This window comes from Micrasema longulum, unplaced genomic scaffold (assembly GCF_059751315.1).
Source record: "Micrasema longulum isolate JH-2025_06_02 unplaced genomic scaffold, ASM5975131v1 h1tg003074l, whole genome shotgun sequence".
Classification (NCBI taxonomy): domain Eukaryota; kingdom Metazoa; phylum Arthropoda; class Insecta; order Trichoptera; family Brachycentridae; genus Micrasema; species Micrasema longulum.
Genome location: NW_028280175.1, coordinates 24,237 through 42,075, shown reverse-complemented (window position 1 = coordinate 42,075; position 17,839 = coordinate 24,237). Strand labels below are relative to the sequence as shown.

The 17,839-nt window shown below is 30.4% G+C and overlaps 1 protein-coding gene across 1 annotated transcript; it reads right to left on the bottom strand.

Moving 5' to 3' along the window:
• Positions 1–10,107: 10,107 nt before the first annotated feature.
• LOC148271144 (uncharacterized) lies at positions 10,108–15,481 on the bottom strand. Its single transcript, XM_088241781.1, has 5 exons — positions 15,359–15,481; positions 13,975–14,401; positions 12,970–13,022; positions 12,624–12,796; positions 10,108–11,255 (listed from the first exon to the last, which is right to left on the bottom strand). The coding sequence occupies exons 1-5, from the start codon at positions 15,368–15,370 to the stop codon at positions 11,174–11,176; spliced, it is 747 nt and encodes a 248-aa protein (XP_088097907.1). The 5' UTR covers positions 15,371–15,481; the 3' UTR covers positions 10,108–11,173.
• Positions 15,482–17,839: the final 2,358 nt, after the last annotated feature.

Genomic DNA, 17,839 nt, shown 5'->3' with positions numbered 1-17,839 from the left:
GCAGGAAATTGGTAAAATAAACCAAAGTAGGGAACAAAATGCCAAACACTCTTCTAGTGGAACGTAAGGCCGGTTGAAAACTGTCAATAGGCCGGCTCCTGAAGAGTTTTAAGTGGTTTCCTCTCCACGTGAGCAAATGCTGAGAAGTTCCTGATTGACCCACATTAGTGTATATCCCTCCTGATCCCAACAGTTTGGATAAATTTAAAGAAATTTAATTGCAGAAAAATCTACTTTTGAAATATAAACCTTATATTATAGGCAAGGTCAATAATAAAGCAACTCTTATTAAAAAAAAAACTTTAAATATATATTTAAAAAGAAATAAAATAAATAAATAAGAGGAATGAAGAATATTTTATTGAAAGTAATATAAAATTTTAGGCCTTAACAGGGCTTATGGCCTGTCATTGGCTACTTTACAAACTATGTAACATTCACCATTCTGCCTGCGTTTGAGCATCTATATTACTTTTGAATTTAATTTAAGGTCGATCAAAAAATAGACGTCTTCTCACGCACATATTAGACAAGATTAATTAAAATTTGAATAAACTGTACCTACTTACAATGTTATATGAACTAACAGACAAGTGAAACGGGCATGATTCATAAGCCTTAATTATTTTAAATCCTTCCCATAATTTCTAATAAATTTTAAATCACGTGTAATATATTTGTGCGCGTCAAAGTCCACAACGTTCTGTTAAAGCTGTAGTCTGATAAAAAAAATAAGGAAATCATACTCGAGATTTTTTAATTTCAAAACGCCGTACTTTCAAAATCCCGCCATAAGAAAATTAAAAAAACATTTTTTTATGTATTGTTGAAAAATATATTTTAAAGTTTTATGCAGCCAAAATGTTTTTGGTTTTCGACCGTTTTTTTGGTTATTTATTTGCTTATGGGTTTTTATTACACATTATTTAAAACATAAGTCCCAACTCCGTGAGACTATAAGTCTTGTGTTGAGTTGGGATGAGCAATTAGTTGACGCAGACACATAAGTATATCATCACAAATATTATATAAGATGAGAAACATGAAAATAGTTTTTAAAAACACAACGTATATGGCACATCAATATGGTAAACAGTAAACGCAAACATTCGGAAAATCATCAAGGAGTTTTCCACTCAAATCTATTACATATCATTGTTCACTATATCTATAATCAACCTGGATCGCATAATTTATGTCCAATACATTTATTTATCTTTGCTTCTTAGTATTATTTTTTTTGTTTCTACTTTTAGTTACTGTATGTTTCACTATATGTTAACTTGCCAACGCTTGAAGTTGATTTTTTATCTGTAATGTAAAAGCCCTCTGGACTTATATAATAAACACATTAATAACATTAACCGAATACCTTAATTAATATAAATATATAAAAATTAAAAAAACATTGATAAATTATGGTTTTAGTGAGAATTTATGAATATACTGATAAAGACAAAGTATTTTAGACATATGGCTGTGAAACTTTTGTGTTCACGAAAAAAATTTTACACAAATTATCAGTGACACAGAGAGCCATGGAAAGGAGAATGCTGGGTATTTCGTTGAGAGACAGAAAAACCAATACATGGATTAGAGCGAGAACAAAGATCGCCGATGTGGTCCATAGGGCTGCCAACCAGAAATGGAGCTGGGCTGGTCATATAGCCAGAATCACAGACTCTAGATGGACCAAAAAAGTCCTGGAATGGCGACCCAGAACGGGTAGAAGAAGTGTCGGCAGGCCTCAGACAAGGTGGTCTGATGACATAAGACGAGTTGCAGGAAGTGGTTGGATGCGGTTGGCTCAGGATAGGGAAATATGGAGACTAAAGGGGAGGCCTATGTTCAACATTGGACAAGAGACGGCTGATGATGATGATGATGATGATTTTAGTAATAAAATGATTTGAAGGTAATGAATTGAACAGGAAAGCAATCAAAGAATAAACTTAAATTTTTGATTTTGAAAATAAATTATGGCAACATCACCTTTTGATTTGCCTAGTTGGTGAAATAATTTAGTCAGATGAACCTCGCTCTCATGTAAAAAGGTTTCAGCTCTTTCAATTTACAAATTAATTTCAACGGTTGGAATAATTGAAGAAATGTGGATGTTTCAACATACCTAGGCAAATTGGTAAATGTTGACCCAGCCGATGACTGATCTCGACAGTTTTATATTTGTTTTAAAAAAAGGTTAGCCTTTTATATTTCTTTTTTCTTTTTCTTATTCTAATATTAGTATTGATATCAATTCCGTTAGAGAAAAATCTCGAATAAGCGTACAAAGATTTAGACATGGGTACCCAGAATACATGCAAACTTTTCATAATCAAAGAACATGATCCGTATAAGAATTTCAGTTAAGTCATACCAATACTCCTACATCACACACTGCATGAATGATGAAGAAATGAAGAAATACCTACATCGCACACTGCAAGAATGATGAAGAAATCCAGGAAGCTCTATCCCAAATAACACCAATTCGTGAGAAGAACTAAAAATCAAAGTAGTTAAATTATTAGTGATATTTCGTTCGTTACACCCATCTTTCAAAATATCGTGTTAATGGAAGTTAAATATTTAAAAGAAAATATGATTATATTCTTGTTTTGTTCAATTTAATATCAACCTCAGACCACACCGCCAGCGCCAGCATAGATAATACTAGGCAATGTGGTCCCCAGTTGTGAAATGTTTGATAAGGATCTAGTTTCAGTCACAAGTTGCACATTCATCCGTGAAATATGTAATAAATACAGCTAAATATTCAATTATTATCACATTTATTGCGTGTACCAATTGACTTGCAGTTCTGCTTATTACGTACGGACAAGTCGTGCTCTCATGGACCACCACGTAGACGTACCTTTATTATCAAAGACCTAAGAATCGCAGATTACTATCGATTTTTTTCATTGCGCAATAAACAAAACACTTACAAAGAAACTTGAACAAAAGTATTTCGTAAAATAAATAACGTTGTTTGCAAACAACAATGCGTACTTTTTATTTTATTTTTTATTTATCGTACATGATTCGAAAAGTTTTTATTGTTTTTGTCGTAACTGAATCAAAGTTTCTTATTTTCTGTGAACACTAAAATCATGTAATCAACGCTTTAAGGACGTTAAAATATACAAGCTACAAACTATACATTTTAAAGTGGCCACCAGTAATCTTATTAGATATTCTTATTTAAAAATAACTTTGTTTATGTAGACGAATCTTTCGATCCATGAAACAAAACGTCAATATGTTTAATCGAACTTCTTTTTAAAAATCAAGTGCACCTTTTACTATATTGAGTTTTTCTTTTAACGTTTCTTGGTGGATCTGCATTTTAATTATAATAATAAAAAAAGTACATAGTTTCATTCCACTTTTATTTATAAATTTCACAATTAAACCTACTGGGTTTTGCCGTGACCGGCACCTTTATTTTTTAGTCATTTTTACTGCTTCTTCCGAAATTTTTACTTTTTCTCTGCATACGACCTTATCCACCTCTTATTGGTTAAAATACTTTTTTTTTTTAAGGTAATCCAATGGAGATAATTTCGCCTCATTCGAGGACGTGAAATAACGATTTTAAAGGTTGTTTAAATTCAATATTTCATTGTTTCTGGACTGGCACCCGAAGCGTAGGACTGACCACCTTCGTGCGATAGTAAAAATACGCTGCATTTGGTACGCTGCAATTCAGTGCTCTATACACTACTGGGTACAAAAGGGGGAATGATGATGATGATAACAATCAGAAGAGCAATTGTAAATGATTACTGACAAATTATATTTTCCAATATGCATGCATTTTTTTTGTATGCCTTGGACTTATTGTTTTATACCCATTACGTGCTGCCAACTTCTGCACACTATCCTCACGAGTCAGGAGTCAGGACCGCTTCTCTTAGTTCATACATAAGCTGTGATGATCTGTGACGTCTAGGACTAGAGTACCTGATGCCTTGTAAAGCGTGATAAAGTTCAATATTGTATACTTAAATAGCTGGCTGTGATGTAATTATTAAGATGGTTTTGACAATGGCAATCAAATTTCAAACGTTAATGTATTATTTGTTACAACAGCTACGTAAAAATTTCAACATAATTACTAATAAAAAATAATTTTCCACTTGTTACATGTTAAGAAATATGAATTCAAAATAAAGATAGGGTGTTCGTTGAATTCAGATAAAACCTCCATATAATATTTGATACAATTAGGATGTAATACAACACAATAAACACAAAATGATTTAATAAATAAAATCATAAAATATTACTTTACAAGAGTAATAAAATATTACTTTACAAGAGTATATAAGAATATATTTTTCATTATTACAAATATGTCAGCTCCGCAGTAGTCCTATTATGGCTATCGGATAACTTAAAACCTACAATAGTTTTTGTTATGGTAAATAGACGAATAGACAGTCACCCACAAGTATTATTTTACCAATTGCATAATATTTTAACGTAATCGTTACTTGTAATGCCTTCTACGATCGGCGAGTGCCAGTCTGAGGTTAAAAAACTAACAAGGCCGTTCAATATTATATATTTTGACCTACAAATTAATATAATTATATTAAAGCTTGTTGAAAGAACTTAAAGTCAACCCACTTCTTTATCAGTCACTCTCACTACTGATCCCACGCATTAATATATCATTGGCATTTTATTTATTTTTAAAATCCCCAAATTATAAAGTGAACTTAACATAAAACATGATAAAGCTTATTGTTGCATTATTGGTAATTTTGCATGATTCAATTTACAATTTGAGTACAATTGTTTGGTTTTGTCAAAAATAACTCTAAGTTTTTAAATAGATAATAAAGTTCGGAACAATCTCACCACGCGGCACCGCACCAGAACGTTTTTAGGACCGGGAAATTTGTAAACTGGGTTATCTCAAATCGTCTTTAAAATTATTTTTATCTTAATGATTTTTAATTGAATACTCATGTATTTTTTTTAGCATGGGTGCCCAGATGTTATATTTACAAAAATTCAGAAGAACGAAAGAAATTTTTAAATCCAAACATTGAGAAATAGTTGAAGAGCGCCGTCTTTTCTGAAACGTTAAACTTTATCTCTGATATTCCCAAAACTTTAAGGATTTTGTTAAATGCTTAAAGGCATGCAGAATTGTAAATATTACAATATGTAAAACGAGTGGTCATTTGAGTGATTAAACTATAAAATGACGTGTTATAAACCCTATAAATTTCTGGACTTGAATAAATATGATCGACTCGGTGAATATCTCAACTTTGTCGAGATATGTGTCTATCTGAATTAAGATACTTTGTTTTTTAATACTACACAAATTTGTTTAAGACTTGAACTTCTTTGTTTTGGATTCAATAATAGCTAGATATTTATAAGACTATAGATTTAACAACAATATTTTGAGTTTGTCCAAATTTTTGTAGACAAGGACTGGATTCAACTCCCTGGGGAGCTGTTTATATTAACATGAAACCTTTATTTATGCGGGTGAGATTCATCTAATTGAATTATTTCATCTACATACTACATACAGCTCTTTAACTTCACAAACATCAACAGATGAAAGAATCGAAGGAATATAGATGTTCAAATATAGGCAGAATGGTTAATGTTACACAGTGTGTAAAGTGGCCACTTAAACCAGCCATTGACAGGTCATAAGCCCTGTAGATGAATAGACTTCTATATTACCTTTTCTTAAATGTTCTTCATCTCTGTTGTAATATGTCAATAAATTTAAGTCCAAAATTTCTGAACGGAAAATTAAATATAAAGCATTCTCTTCAATTTGATTACGAGTAAATCAGTTTCAAAATTATGCATTCAATAAATTTTTCTTTGTTTTTTTTTTCAATTTAAATGGTAACACATTTTTGGTTTTATAATTTTGTGCAACAACTATGGTAAAGGTGTATAATGGATTTGGCGAATAAACGGATACGTATCAAAACCGATAGACGTAGAAAAGTCGATAAGTATGAACATAAAAATATTTGATTTAGTTAATGGTTACAATTGAAAAGTGAATCATTTATTCAAATACTTATATAGTTTATTGAATCAGCATTCACTTCGTAACACTTCATTATAAACTGTTATGAAAATAAAACTTTGTTATTAGTGTTACACAATTTTTTTCTATTACAAGAACACTACTACAATTTTGGGAGAGCACTCCTCCTATCGACGGGTGATAAAAAAGTTTTATATCCCCCGTCTATTTTTTTTTTAAATAATTTATTTAAAGACTAGTTTTATTTGAGGCACATCACAAGTTTAATTTATTATTTTTAATTAAAAATTCTGTCGTATATATTTTTTATTTCATAAAGTTGTTTTAAAATGTTACTTAATCTTAGAACTCGGGTGTATTTTGATCAATTGAGTTTTAAAACTTTTTTATTATCTCCTAGTAAACCGTAGAATCATAAAAAAAATCCTTAAATAGATACATATATATGTATATACCACACTAATATTTTGTTTTCAGAAACTTATTTTTTAATTTAAAAAATGTATTATTATTATTTGAAAGTGAAGACAATCCCAAATGTCTCAGACTAACCTTCCTTCGGAAAAACTCCTACCCCTTCCCTACCAAGCCGCTTCCCTAGTCCGAGTCTGGTGCGTAGCGCTTCGTTTTTACAAATACGTTTTAAATCTTAATTTTTAAAATGTTGTTTTCCAGAAAATTCATCATGTACATATTGGAAATAATATTGATCCTAACACACTTCATTGATGTCCGCCATAATTGATTTGAAAGGCCACTTAAAACACTGCATAACATTCACCATTCTGTCTATGTTTTTTTTAAAGGCAATCCATCTTTAGAAGGACGATTTCTGTCTGCCTATCCTTAAACATCCACATAATTTCAACTCTTCCATTTGTTGATATTTGTAAAGTTAAAGACCGGAATCCATTTCTGACGTGGGTGAATTATCCGGCTGAACTATTTCAACCACTGAAATATTTTGAAATAATAAAAATACCTGAAAATTTAATTGAATCAAAAATATTTTGAGCATATCCAAGCTCTATAAATTTATATCCTAATAGTTCTCTTGAAAGTGAAATACTGCCATGTCCATGTGTAAATTTATTTATATTTCTTGTAATTGTTAATTTTTTAATGTAACTACATAATGCAATGAGGAAGTTTGGTGATTTTTAATATTCATTTTTTTTAAATAGATTTTCAAATATAAACCAAAATTTAAAAAAATATTGTAACGTATCGTTTTTTTTTATTTTGTATGGTTTTTTAAAGCTTTGTTATTTTGAAATTACTCCTCCCACGACGTTACAAGTTTTCTTCGGTGAGTTCTTCTTTTTAGTGAAATGGCATCCCGGAAACCGGATGCCAATTTACTAAAAAGAAGAACACAATTGTCCATCGTTGGTTGATCCGGAAGAACTAGTTGCGTAGTTCGAATTAGTTCATTTTAAAAGTAATCATTTTCATATTTTTTTCATATACTTTCAAGAAACTTCGCCATACAATAAAATGTTTTAATTTTTAACACGTTTAAGAAAATAATTATTGAATCTAACTTTCCGTAGCACTGAGCTTTCTAATTTATTTGGGTTTTTTTTCCGTCATGCAAGCACCATCTATCAGAATGTAGCAATACTAAAATCATGCATAAATATTAGCGTCTCTCCCCATATATTATGGTTTACATTGTGCAAAACTTCTCGTGCGTAGTTTTTACAATGGCAATTCATTATTCATCTTTCAATTTATTAATATAATTGATACGCGTATTTTTATGTTAAAAGCATTATCAAACTTCTGATTTTTTTTTTTACATTTCTGTAGTAATTAAATCAAATTAATAATATTGATTTGGCGAACGCCAGAATTTATTAATTTACTTGAGTATGATTTATCGAAGTAAATCATAGAAATGCAATTTTACATTTAAAAAAGTAAGGACTTTTTCCAGGTCCAAAAATACATGCAAATAAATCAATAATAATATAAAACTAAATGAGAAAATTATATACCTTTGCAACCAGCGAACTAAATAAGATATTGGCTCTATGCACGGAAAAGTGTAAATAGAGCTAGAATAAATATATAAAAAAATATTTTTAAAAATTCAAGTGTGCAGTAGTAATAGTAATCTAACGCAATCAGACAGCAATGCGATTCTGTACGCTCTTGAGGGGAGAAAAAGCGTTGCTAGCACGTAATTGGTACATAAATTACGTGCTTACAACGTGTTTTCTCGAGAACGTTCAGAAGCCCGGGTTTAGCAGCTAAATTAAGCGTATAGTAGTTTTTTTCTATGCATAACTATAACTTAGCTCGTATAAATGAAAATTCAATTGTACTGTAGAAGTTTGTTTTATTGTGACTATAATACTAAATTAGTATATTTGTTACTCTCCCTTATCTTCCTTATCCTCTACATCAGTGTTTTCCAAGGTGGGGCGTACGCCCCATCGGTGGGGCATAACGCCTCAGAGGTGGGGCGGCACGCTTCAAAGATAAGACACGTCGGCATTCCACATATAAAGAGAAATACTCATCGGTCATACGAAAAACTGCCTGAGACGTACGAAATTGAAATACACGCCAAATTGTACTTAAAATAGAATGAAACCCGTTACAATTTCAATAATTATCTAAAAACACAGAAACTGTGCAGGATGTAAGAATAATGGCATGGATTTGCGAAGAAACTAACACAAAATATCCTAATATTACTTTGCATGCCAGAAAATTATCATTACCATTTCCCACATCTTATTTGGTGGAATGTGGTTTTAGCTCCGCGATTTACTCATTGAAAAACGAAATCGATTGGATATTACTAATCGAGGTATAGAGGGGACCTAAGACTGAAATTAACTAAGTTAGATCCGGACACAGAAAAGATGAGCCGACGACATTGCCTCTATTGCCGGTAAAACATGAATGATGAAAGTGGGTGATAGGAAGGAATGGAGACGTTTGGAAGAGGCCATTATCCAGCAGTGGAGTAAATAAAGCTGAAGAAGAAGAAGAAGAAGATCTGGACATCAAATTTTTTTGTAGCAAACGAAACTGAATTAAAGCATAAATTAGGCCTCAATATGTGTGTTTGTACTCAATTTCAATTGTCACTTGTGTTTTATTATTGTTCTCATTTTTATTTTATTCTACTTATTAACATTTTCAATTTGTGTTTTGTAATCATGTCAATTATAATATTTGTATTAGAATAGGTTTTATTTAATTCCATTAGGGGTTCTTATGTTTACAAACATATTACAATAAACTACTGCCATCTACCCAGATGAATCGCAAACTTTATCATATCGAGCCTTTACTGACAGTAAAACAAGTTCCAAAATAATCGCATAGTATAAAGATTTTTTATTCTTTCAACGCATTATTTCTCCCACAATTTTCTTCTATTAGATTTTTTAAGCTTTGAAAGAGTAATCTTTATTCTAGGCATAGCATAAAATTTAACATCTTTCATCTTTATTTAAAAATATTTGAAATATACAAAGGCTGTTGATTTAATGCATTCTGTCAGTATAGCCGTAATATTATGTAAATCCTGGGGTAATAATACTCAGATATGTAAACTGAATCGGTCTGTTTATTTAGCACTCTAGTGCATAAGCTATTTTCAAATACCATTTTATATTATTGGACATATACAAATATCACTGGACAATTAAAATAATGATACCCACATTAGAATGAAACCCTCCTACTTTTATACATTTTTGAAAAATTAAAACAAAGGTAAAATAACTCACTAAAACGACCTGAAATAGTAAACTTAGTGCTTTTGCTAAAATATATCACAATCTCTTTTTAATCAGAAGCGAAAAACTAATCATCTTTCTTGCGTGTAAATAAAGAAATAATCATGTTGTTGGAGTAAGACGCTGTACTCTTTTTACCTGATATATTTAAAAAAATATATCTTAGTATTTCGAAGGAGAGAGGGAAAGTATGAGCAGTGATTTGATGTTCATTTTTTTCATTCTAAAGTATCGTAAATATTTATCAAGGAATTATTAGGAAAGGTAAGGTGCAGCAGAAATAAGAAATATAATATTAAAAACATCTTTACTTATTTATTATTCTTTATTTACATTATTCTTTTTTATATTTGCTTGTCATATATACACTGCTGAACATATATACATATTTCATTATCTTATACTATATAGAGATACCAGTGTTGCATTTAACTTTATATAATTAGATAAAAAAAATACTTATCATTTGTTTGTTCAAAAATATTTAAAAAATAATAATAATAAAACAAATATTTTTATAAACGTTGTACTATGTAATTAAAAACAATAACATTTTTTACGTTAGTATAAAAATGGCGATGATAAAAATAAGTTTTAAATAAATACATAAAAATAGTATTTTTAAAATGTTGTTTTTTCATAAATTAAATTATCACTAAAATGACATGGTATTATTCCCTATGAATCAAACAGTTTAAGCAACTTTTGTACTGGTAAATTTTCAGTCTATATTATTATGTAATTTGTACATAAGTTTTAATTCTCTTTCATAATACTCGAACATACTAGCAAAGATCGTTGTCATTTAAAATATTGGCACTCAACTTCTTCATTGTTAAAATATAAAATATTGCAATTTTGCTTTTAACTGGGACACGGCGTCAAATTTGATGGGTCATAATTTGAGAATTACACAAGTTTTCTTAACAATCAATTAATTCTACACAACGTTTTATAGAAAAAAAGATACTTATATAATTATTACAATTCATAGTTAGAAAACATTGTTTGTTACATTTATACAGTAGAAGGTTATCGTCAAATTTGCGATTTAATTGTACTTCTTAAAACATTTAATCTAATACATAATAATGACATACACTTCATTGACCATTTTTGTGTTTTTATTGTAGTAGAAAACGGATAAAAAATTTAAGGTGTAGATACTTACTGTTGTATTGATGTAGCGATATTTTACTGGCAAAATGTTTCACGCGAAAAACTTGTAAGAATCTCCCAGGTTAGTGTTATCCGCGATTGTGAGCAAATTTCTTTTGTTTTCAAGGGCAATGAATCGAGAGACAATAGACATTATGAAAGTGAAACATGGTAGCAGCTGGCGATGTCAGGCGGTGAGTGGTTGAGATGTGCACTAGAGAAGCCGGAGTCTCTGTGCAGCTGGCTGTGGTGGGATTATGGATGCTCGACCTGACCTTGTAACTACAGCATTAAACCTAACAGCAAACAAACAAGTAATATCGAAACTGAGACATAAATAATACAGATAGAATTGGACCTCTTTGAAAAGGGTGTATGAAAGTTTATCGGTTAATTTTCTCAGAGATTTACGGGGCCAAAAACTTGTTATTGACTGGTTTAAGCGATCACTTTACATATTATGTAACATTCACCATTCTGCCTGTCTTAACATGCAGCTGGTACTTTGATTTTTGTAAAAGAAAGCAACAATTAAAATGAATTTTGAAGAGTTGTGGTTGTTGAATCAGTATATCATAGATCATGAACCCTGCATAGACTTTCATATTCTTTTCTTGAACAGGTTCTATGTTATATAGATTGTGTCTTTTAAACTCGTGAATGTTAAACTCAGTTATATTTAGGCATCGTCAAAATATTCAGCATAAAAATGATTATACTAAGCATATTCGGTAACTTGCTTCTTCTCTACAACAAAGGCCGTGACTGCTAAATGATTGATACATTTATTTGGTTTATATTTTGTATTTATATATTTATTTTAAATAATGTAGAACATTTTTAATTTGGTAATGTATCCAAAATAAAACAAGTTTATTGGATTGTAATTCTACTTTATTTTTTATAAAATATACAAAGGGTATATTGTGACGCGTTTGTGTTAGTTTGTTTGAAAATGTCCTAACAAGACGAAACGCGTCACAATACCTTTGTATATTTAATAAAAAATAAAGTAGAATTACAATCCAATAAACTTGTTTTATTTTGGATACATTACCAAATTAAATATGGAATTCTACCAATTATCTGCATACACAATAAATAATGTAGAACATGTTTAATGGTCCTGTGGCTAGTGTCTTGGACTCACGCACCAAAGGTTTGTGGTTCGAATCACTTCTCTTCTCACTCTACCCAAACTTGATTTTATTTTTTAATAGTGGGTTATTTACAACTCGTTGAAAACGACCCTCAAAATAAATAAAATAATTAAATATTTGGGTAAATCATAAGAACGCAGATATTTCTTTATTTATTGAAAAAAAAAGTTGTTTTTTATATTTTTGAATATTACGTGTACTTTTTTAATGGAAATGTCATACATGTACCTTTTTGTATTATTAGGTTTATTCATTTTTAAAAAATCAAAAATAAGCAAAAGAAAAAACGGATTCTCAACCAGAATATGGGTCACTTTGCCGGACAATTGTTTTTAATTTTTCAAAATTTTTCCCTTTGTTGTGGACATTGTAACATATTTTGAAGTATAAAACAGTATTCAAAATGTCAGACTTTTTCCACGAAGACGCGAATTACTTTATTTTCAAACAAAACCCATGTTTTTTTCTTAAATGATAACAATCGAAATTATTTTCGGTTCTCACCCATTTCTGTCATCAGCAGTGTATTCCACGCGACGGATTGTGCCATCAGGCTCCACCAGGGAGTATACTCCTCGCACCTGGTCTCCATCTCTTGCCTCCTGGTGACTCTTCTGGTCTCCGGTATGACGGTCCTGAACAGAGTATTTAAAGTGGTAGGATGGATGGCTGTGATGCTGCAAAAATAATTTTACATAAATACTTTGCCAATTATTTTACATTTATTGTATGTTTTTTTATGTTTAATTATTGGCCCAGTAATACTACGTTTTTGTGTGTTTATATAAGTGTTACTGGTAATCTGTAATTGTTCCGAAAATAAATAAAATAATTTAAGAAAAAAACTTACCTGATCATCATTATCGAAAGAAGATATACGATTGGAAACAATGGGAGTTGCTCCTGAAACGATAAGCATAATACATCATGAATTATTCGCAATAATGTGAGTTATTGGTTAGCTCTTTACACTTTATTTAAATTTATGTGTTCTTTATTTGCACAACAGATTAATAATTCCAAATAAAATGATGAACTTTATTGAACATCCTGAGTTAAGAAAAATCGTATTTTATTGAGTTTATCGTCTTCTCAGTGGAAAATTGACTAAAGACGAAGAACCTATTTTCCGGTAACATTTTTCTTACTTTTTACCCTTATTTGTGACTAATGGTAAATAAAGTAGTGCATTGGTATACTAATTTCAGTGTGTCTTGACTATTTGCAACTTAAAGTAAGTAAGATGATCAGTTTTAAACTTCAAATGCCTACATTAAGACTGTTAGAAATTTAAATGTATATTGCACTAAAACATCATCTAAAAACATATCACAACCGATTTAGAGAACATTTTATGGAAAAAAATACGTAAATCTCAGCATCAACAGAGCTTATGAACTTTAATTGGCTGGTTTAAATGACGTGTTTTCCTATGTTTTTAATTTTTTTTTTCAACGTTTTTTTACTGTAATTACTTTGTTTTTAGCAATGTTTTTTCATTTGTATTTTAATAGGGTTTTTTTAACAACATATTTACTTTATTTTCCTAAAAATGTTTTTTTTTGTATTGATTACTATTTTTATATTTTGACTATCTTAAAACCGGGTAAATAACCAGAGTTCTTAGTTAGACAGTCAAAGCAAATTTGAATAAATGTATAATTTTATGTTTACTCGTATGACAATTTATTAAATAAATAAAATAAACTATCTAGCATTTACATTTTAAATTCAGACCTACAGGTGAGTTAATTTAATATTTTATTTGACTTAAAGGTTAACATTATTTTATAAAATACGTATAGTAAATTAATCAATTACAATAATCAATAAACAGATAAAATAATGTACTCACCGAAACCAAATCCAGTTGGAGTGCCGAACCTGCGAGTATTTTGATTCCCAAAAACAACGCTCTGAGTAGCTACGGCATTCTGACCAAGTCTTACACGACCACCTGTGCCAAACTCTTGTCCCAGCCCTCCACCTAGGTCCTCGTTCAGACCTCCAAACCCTGCATTCAGGTTTCCTCCTAAATCATCGGCAAGATCTCCTCCGATGTCTCCACTGAAGCTATTGACCGTATTTCCGAGGCCAAAAGTATTCCGGGTTCCTCCTCCGAGCCCCCCATCAAATCCATTCCCAACCCCATTTCCAATACCAAATCCGGATCCTAAGCCTCCGCCGAACCTTCCGCCCGCGTTCCCGAAACCGCCTCCATTGCCACCAAACAGTTGCCCTGTGGCCCTTGATACCACAAGAACCGAGCAAACAGCGATTACCTTTAGGGGAAAGTATTTAATAAAATAACTACCTGATTTATTTATTTAACCAGAAACTGTTTTTTTTGTATATTATTCTTTTCAAATAGTACAAATAATTGGGGTCAGTTCTAAATTTTCGTTTTAAAAAAAAATAGTACTCGTATATAAACTGTGTCCATTTTTTGCCAAATTTTAAAATGAGCACCAAAAGTAAAACAAACTGGCAAAAGTTATACGTTATATGAATGAAAATTTTCTGTTCTTCAAGATATTGTGTTTGCTTTTACGTTAAATAAATTATTTTATTTGATTACAAGCCTTCAAAATCGAATACCAAGTAGACAAAAGTGAGAATTTCCGATACATCCCTTCTTTCCGCGTTCAATAGAAGTAATAGAGCTTTTAAAGCTACTCGTGATATTTGTGCAGTGTACGATATGAATTCTGAACGCTTTGAATTTTTAACTAATTTATTGTATTTTTTAATAAAAAAATTATATGATCACGGAAATATCAAAAATGGTCACGTAAACTATGCATAAGTGGCAAAGTCCAGAAATACATTTAGTAGTCTTTTATTAAAGTACAATTGCTTTGTCTGTTTCAAGACGAGGGAATTATTATGAAAGCGAATATGAAAGCATTAGTGTGGTAATATGGAAACCTGATGTTTTTTTAAAAAATAACATTTCATTTGAAGACATTGCAACATCAGGATGAAAATAAATAAAAAAAATTGAAACTCTATTATATTTATTCTCTAAGCATAGAAAAACTGTAGTAGTAACTACATGTTCGTGACTTAATAATGAGTATAAAAATACTATCAATATTAAAATATTTGAAGTCACACATTTCAACAATACAATTCACAGATGTTATTCAGTTTTAAAAAATAGTATTAAACAAATATCATTATTATTTTTGTTTATATTTCTCTTAAATGAGTCAGATTTTTGCAAACGTATTTCTCACCTTAAAAGACATGTCAATTGATAAATTAAGTGCAAACGAGAAATCAACAAAAATTCATTAAACTATATGTTATGCCACAGCAATGACAAGACGATGTTTGATTGATATATCGAGTGGAACTGTGATTGGCTTCAGGCTAGATGAACTTATATACTGCAAAAAAAATATCTGTAAAAGTACCTATCGGCCTGCCTACACGAGGAGGTATTAGAACAATGTTAACTAATACACACGTGCAAATTCTCACTGCATGTTACAGATCAAAGTTCTGTTATTCCCATATTAGTGATCATAGTCTATTCGTTAAGAAATCATTTTACTTTTCAATTCTGATTTAGAAAACCATATTGTCGTTATCTAAATCGGAATCTATTTTTTTAAAACGTAAATCTACACATGGAATATTTACCCTATAAATATTTGTGTAAAATCAATGATGTATTTCTGTTCCTTAAAGGACAAACCATTTAATCCGTCATTCAATTCGATATTAAGTAGATTTAGTTATGTTATTAAACATGGAAAATCATAAATTAAGTGCTTCAATTATTTATTTTATCCTATGAATCAGATGAAAAAAGGGTGAACTTTATGCAGAGGTTTGTTAAAAGTCCTTGACTCACCCTAACTATAAAAAAATTGTATGAATCGTGGTTAATTACTCGGGTCTCGGACCTCGCGTCTAGGACTCGGGTTCAAATTATAATACAATCGATATGAAATATTTATTTAAAACAATATTTTTAAAACTAGAATATTTTATAAATTCTAAACTCGGACCTGAAGCGTAAGACTGATAATCTAACCTTCGTGTAGCCAAAAAATATATATCAATATACGCTTCGTTTAGTGTACCAATACAGCCCCATAGGGAATTTTGCAGCAAGATCATCTTTTTTTCTATTTGTATTAAATTCGTAGCCATAGTTTTATATCAATCATACTTCATAATAATACCTACATTATTTTACCATAAGAAACTTTAAATTTATCAGCATTGTCTAGTCAGCACCAATGATGCGTAAGGTAAATATATTGGTTCTTCAATCGCAGTTAATCAACGATTTTACTACTCCAGTCCGAGGGCCATTAAATATTGGAGTGAAAAATCACATATATACTCGTAATCAATGTGTTTATTGAGTATGCTGGAGATCAAACCAATGACATCAGGCACGATAAATAAACACTCACTAGTAGTCCACGAGACGAACTATATAACTACCACACAATTTATATTCTTCAGTATTATTCAGAGAAACAATTAAAAACACTCGTCCGGTCTAACTTTAACATTAAGTACGTATCAAAACAAATAATATTTATCCTTTTTAAATCTTCTTGCAGTTTTGCAAAACATTCTGATTGATATTACATTCTTTTTTAAACACATAAGCATTAAGAATTAAAAATAAAATTTGGATTTTAAAGTTAGTTCTGCATAGTAATGTTACATTCATAGAATTAAGAATAGTCCAGAAACCGCATACGCACATCAAACAGAAGGCGATTAAACTACTCATAAATGAGTAAGTTTACGTTTTGACTCATTACTTTCTTTGTAGACGTCGCTCAGTACGCAACTCCTGATTTGAATTCAACTATGCTGTGTTGTGTCCTTTTAAAGTGTAGAAATACTGCTAGGATCGTAAAAAAATAGCATGCAATCACATTTCATGTATAATTAGCAAATGAATGTGTATGGAACAAATGCATTACTTACAAATTGAATTATTTTTTCATCTGTCAGATTGTCGAAGAAACAAAATGAACATTTCGTTAGTGTTGCCAGGGTAGATTTTTTTTACCCTACTTTGATTATTTAATGAGAGAACTAATGAAAATTGGATCTCGGATTAAAGAACTCTATCGTTGAAATTTGACAGACATTAATTATCTTTAAAACATAAAATGTTATTTAACATAACATAAAAATATCCGTTTTATGTAAAATAAAATTTGTTTTATATTTTAAGTTCAAAGTTCATTAATTCAATTACGCCTTTTAAATGACCCTTTACTTATTTACTCTGTTGTGTCAATCAACATTTCCGCGTGCGCAATAAAATTTTAGGTATTTTAACAGATTGCTTTTTTTTACCTTACATTTGTGCTAAATTTTATTTTTCCCACCGCGCAACATTACACGGCGGCATCACAAATGCGCGTGGCAAAAGTGAGGCATAGTGGGGGAATTATTGGACACAGTCCAATGTATTCAAATATGATTCTACGCTCCTTCTGGACTATTCCTTATTCTATGGTTACATTATTTCTAAACTGAACATAAAGCGTCAGACTAGACGCCTAATCACGTAACAAAAATTATCAAAATACACTGCATTCGGAATACCAATGCAGTAACTTATGCAACACTAGCAAATCAAAAAAAGAGATTTCGTCTATCTATGCATTTTTATTCATGAAACATATTTATGAATGTGTGAAAAAGATAATGAATTATTTTTATGAAGGGTACAG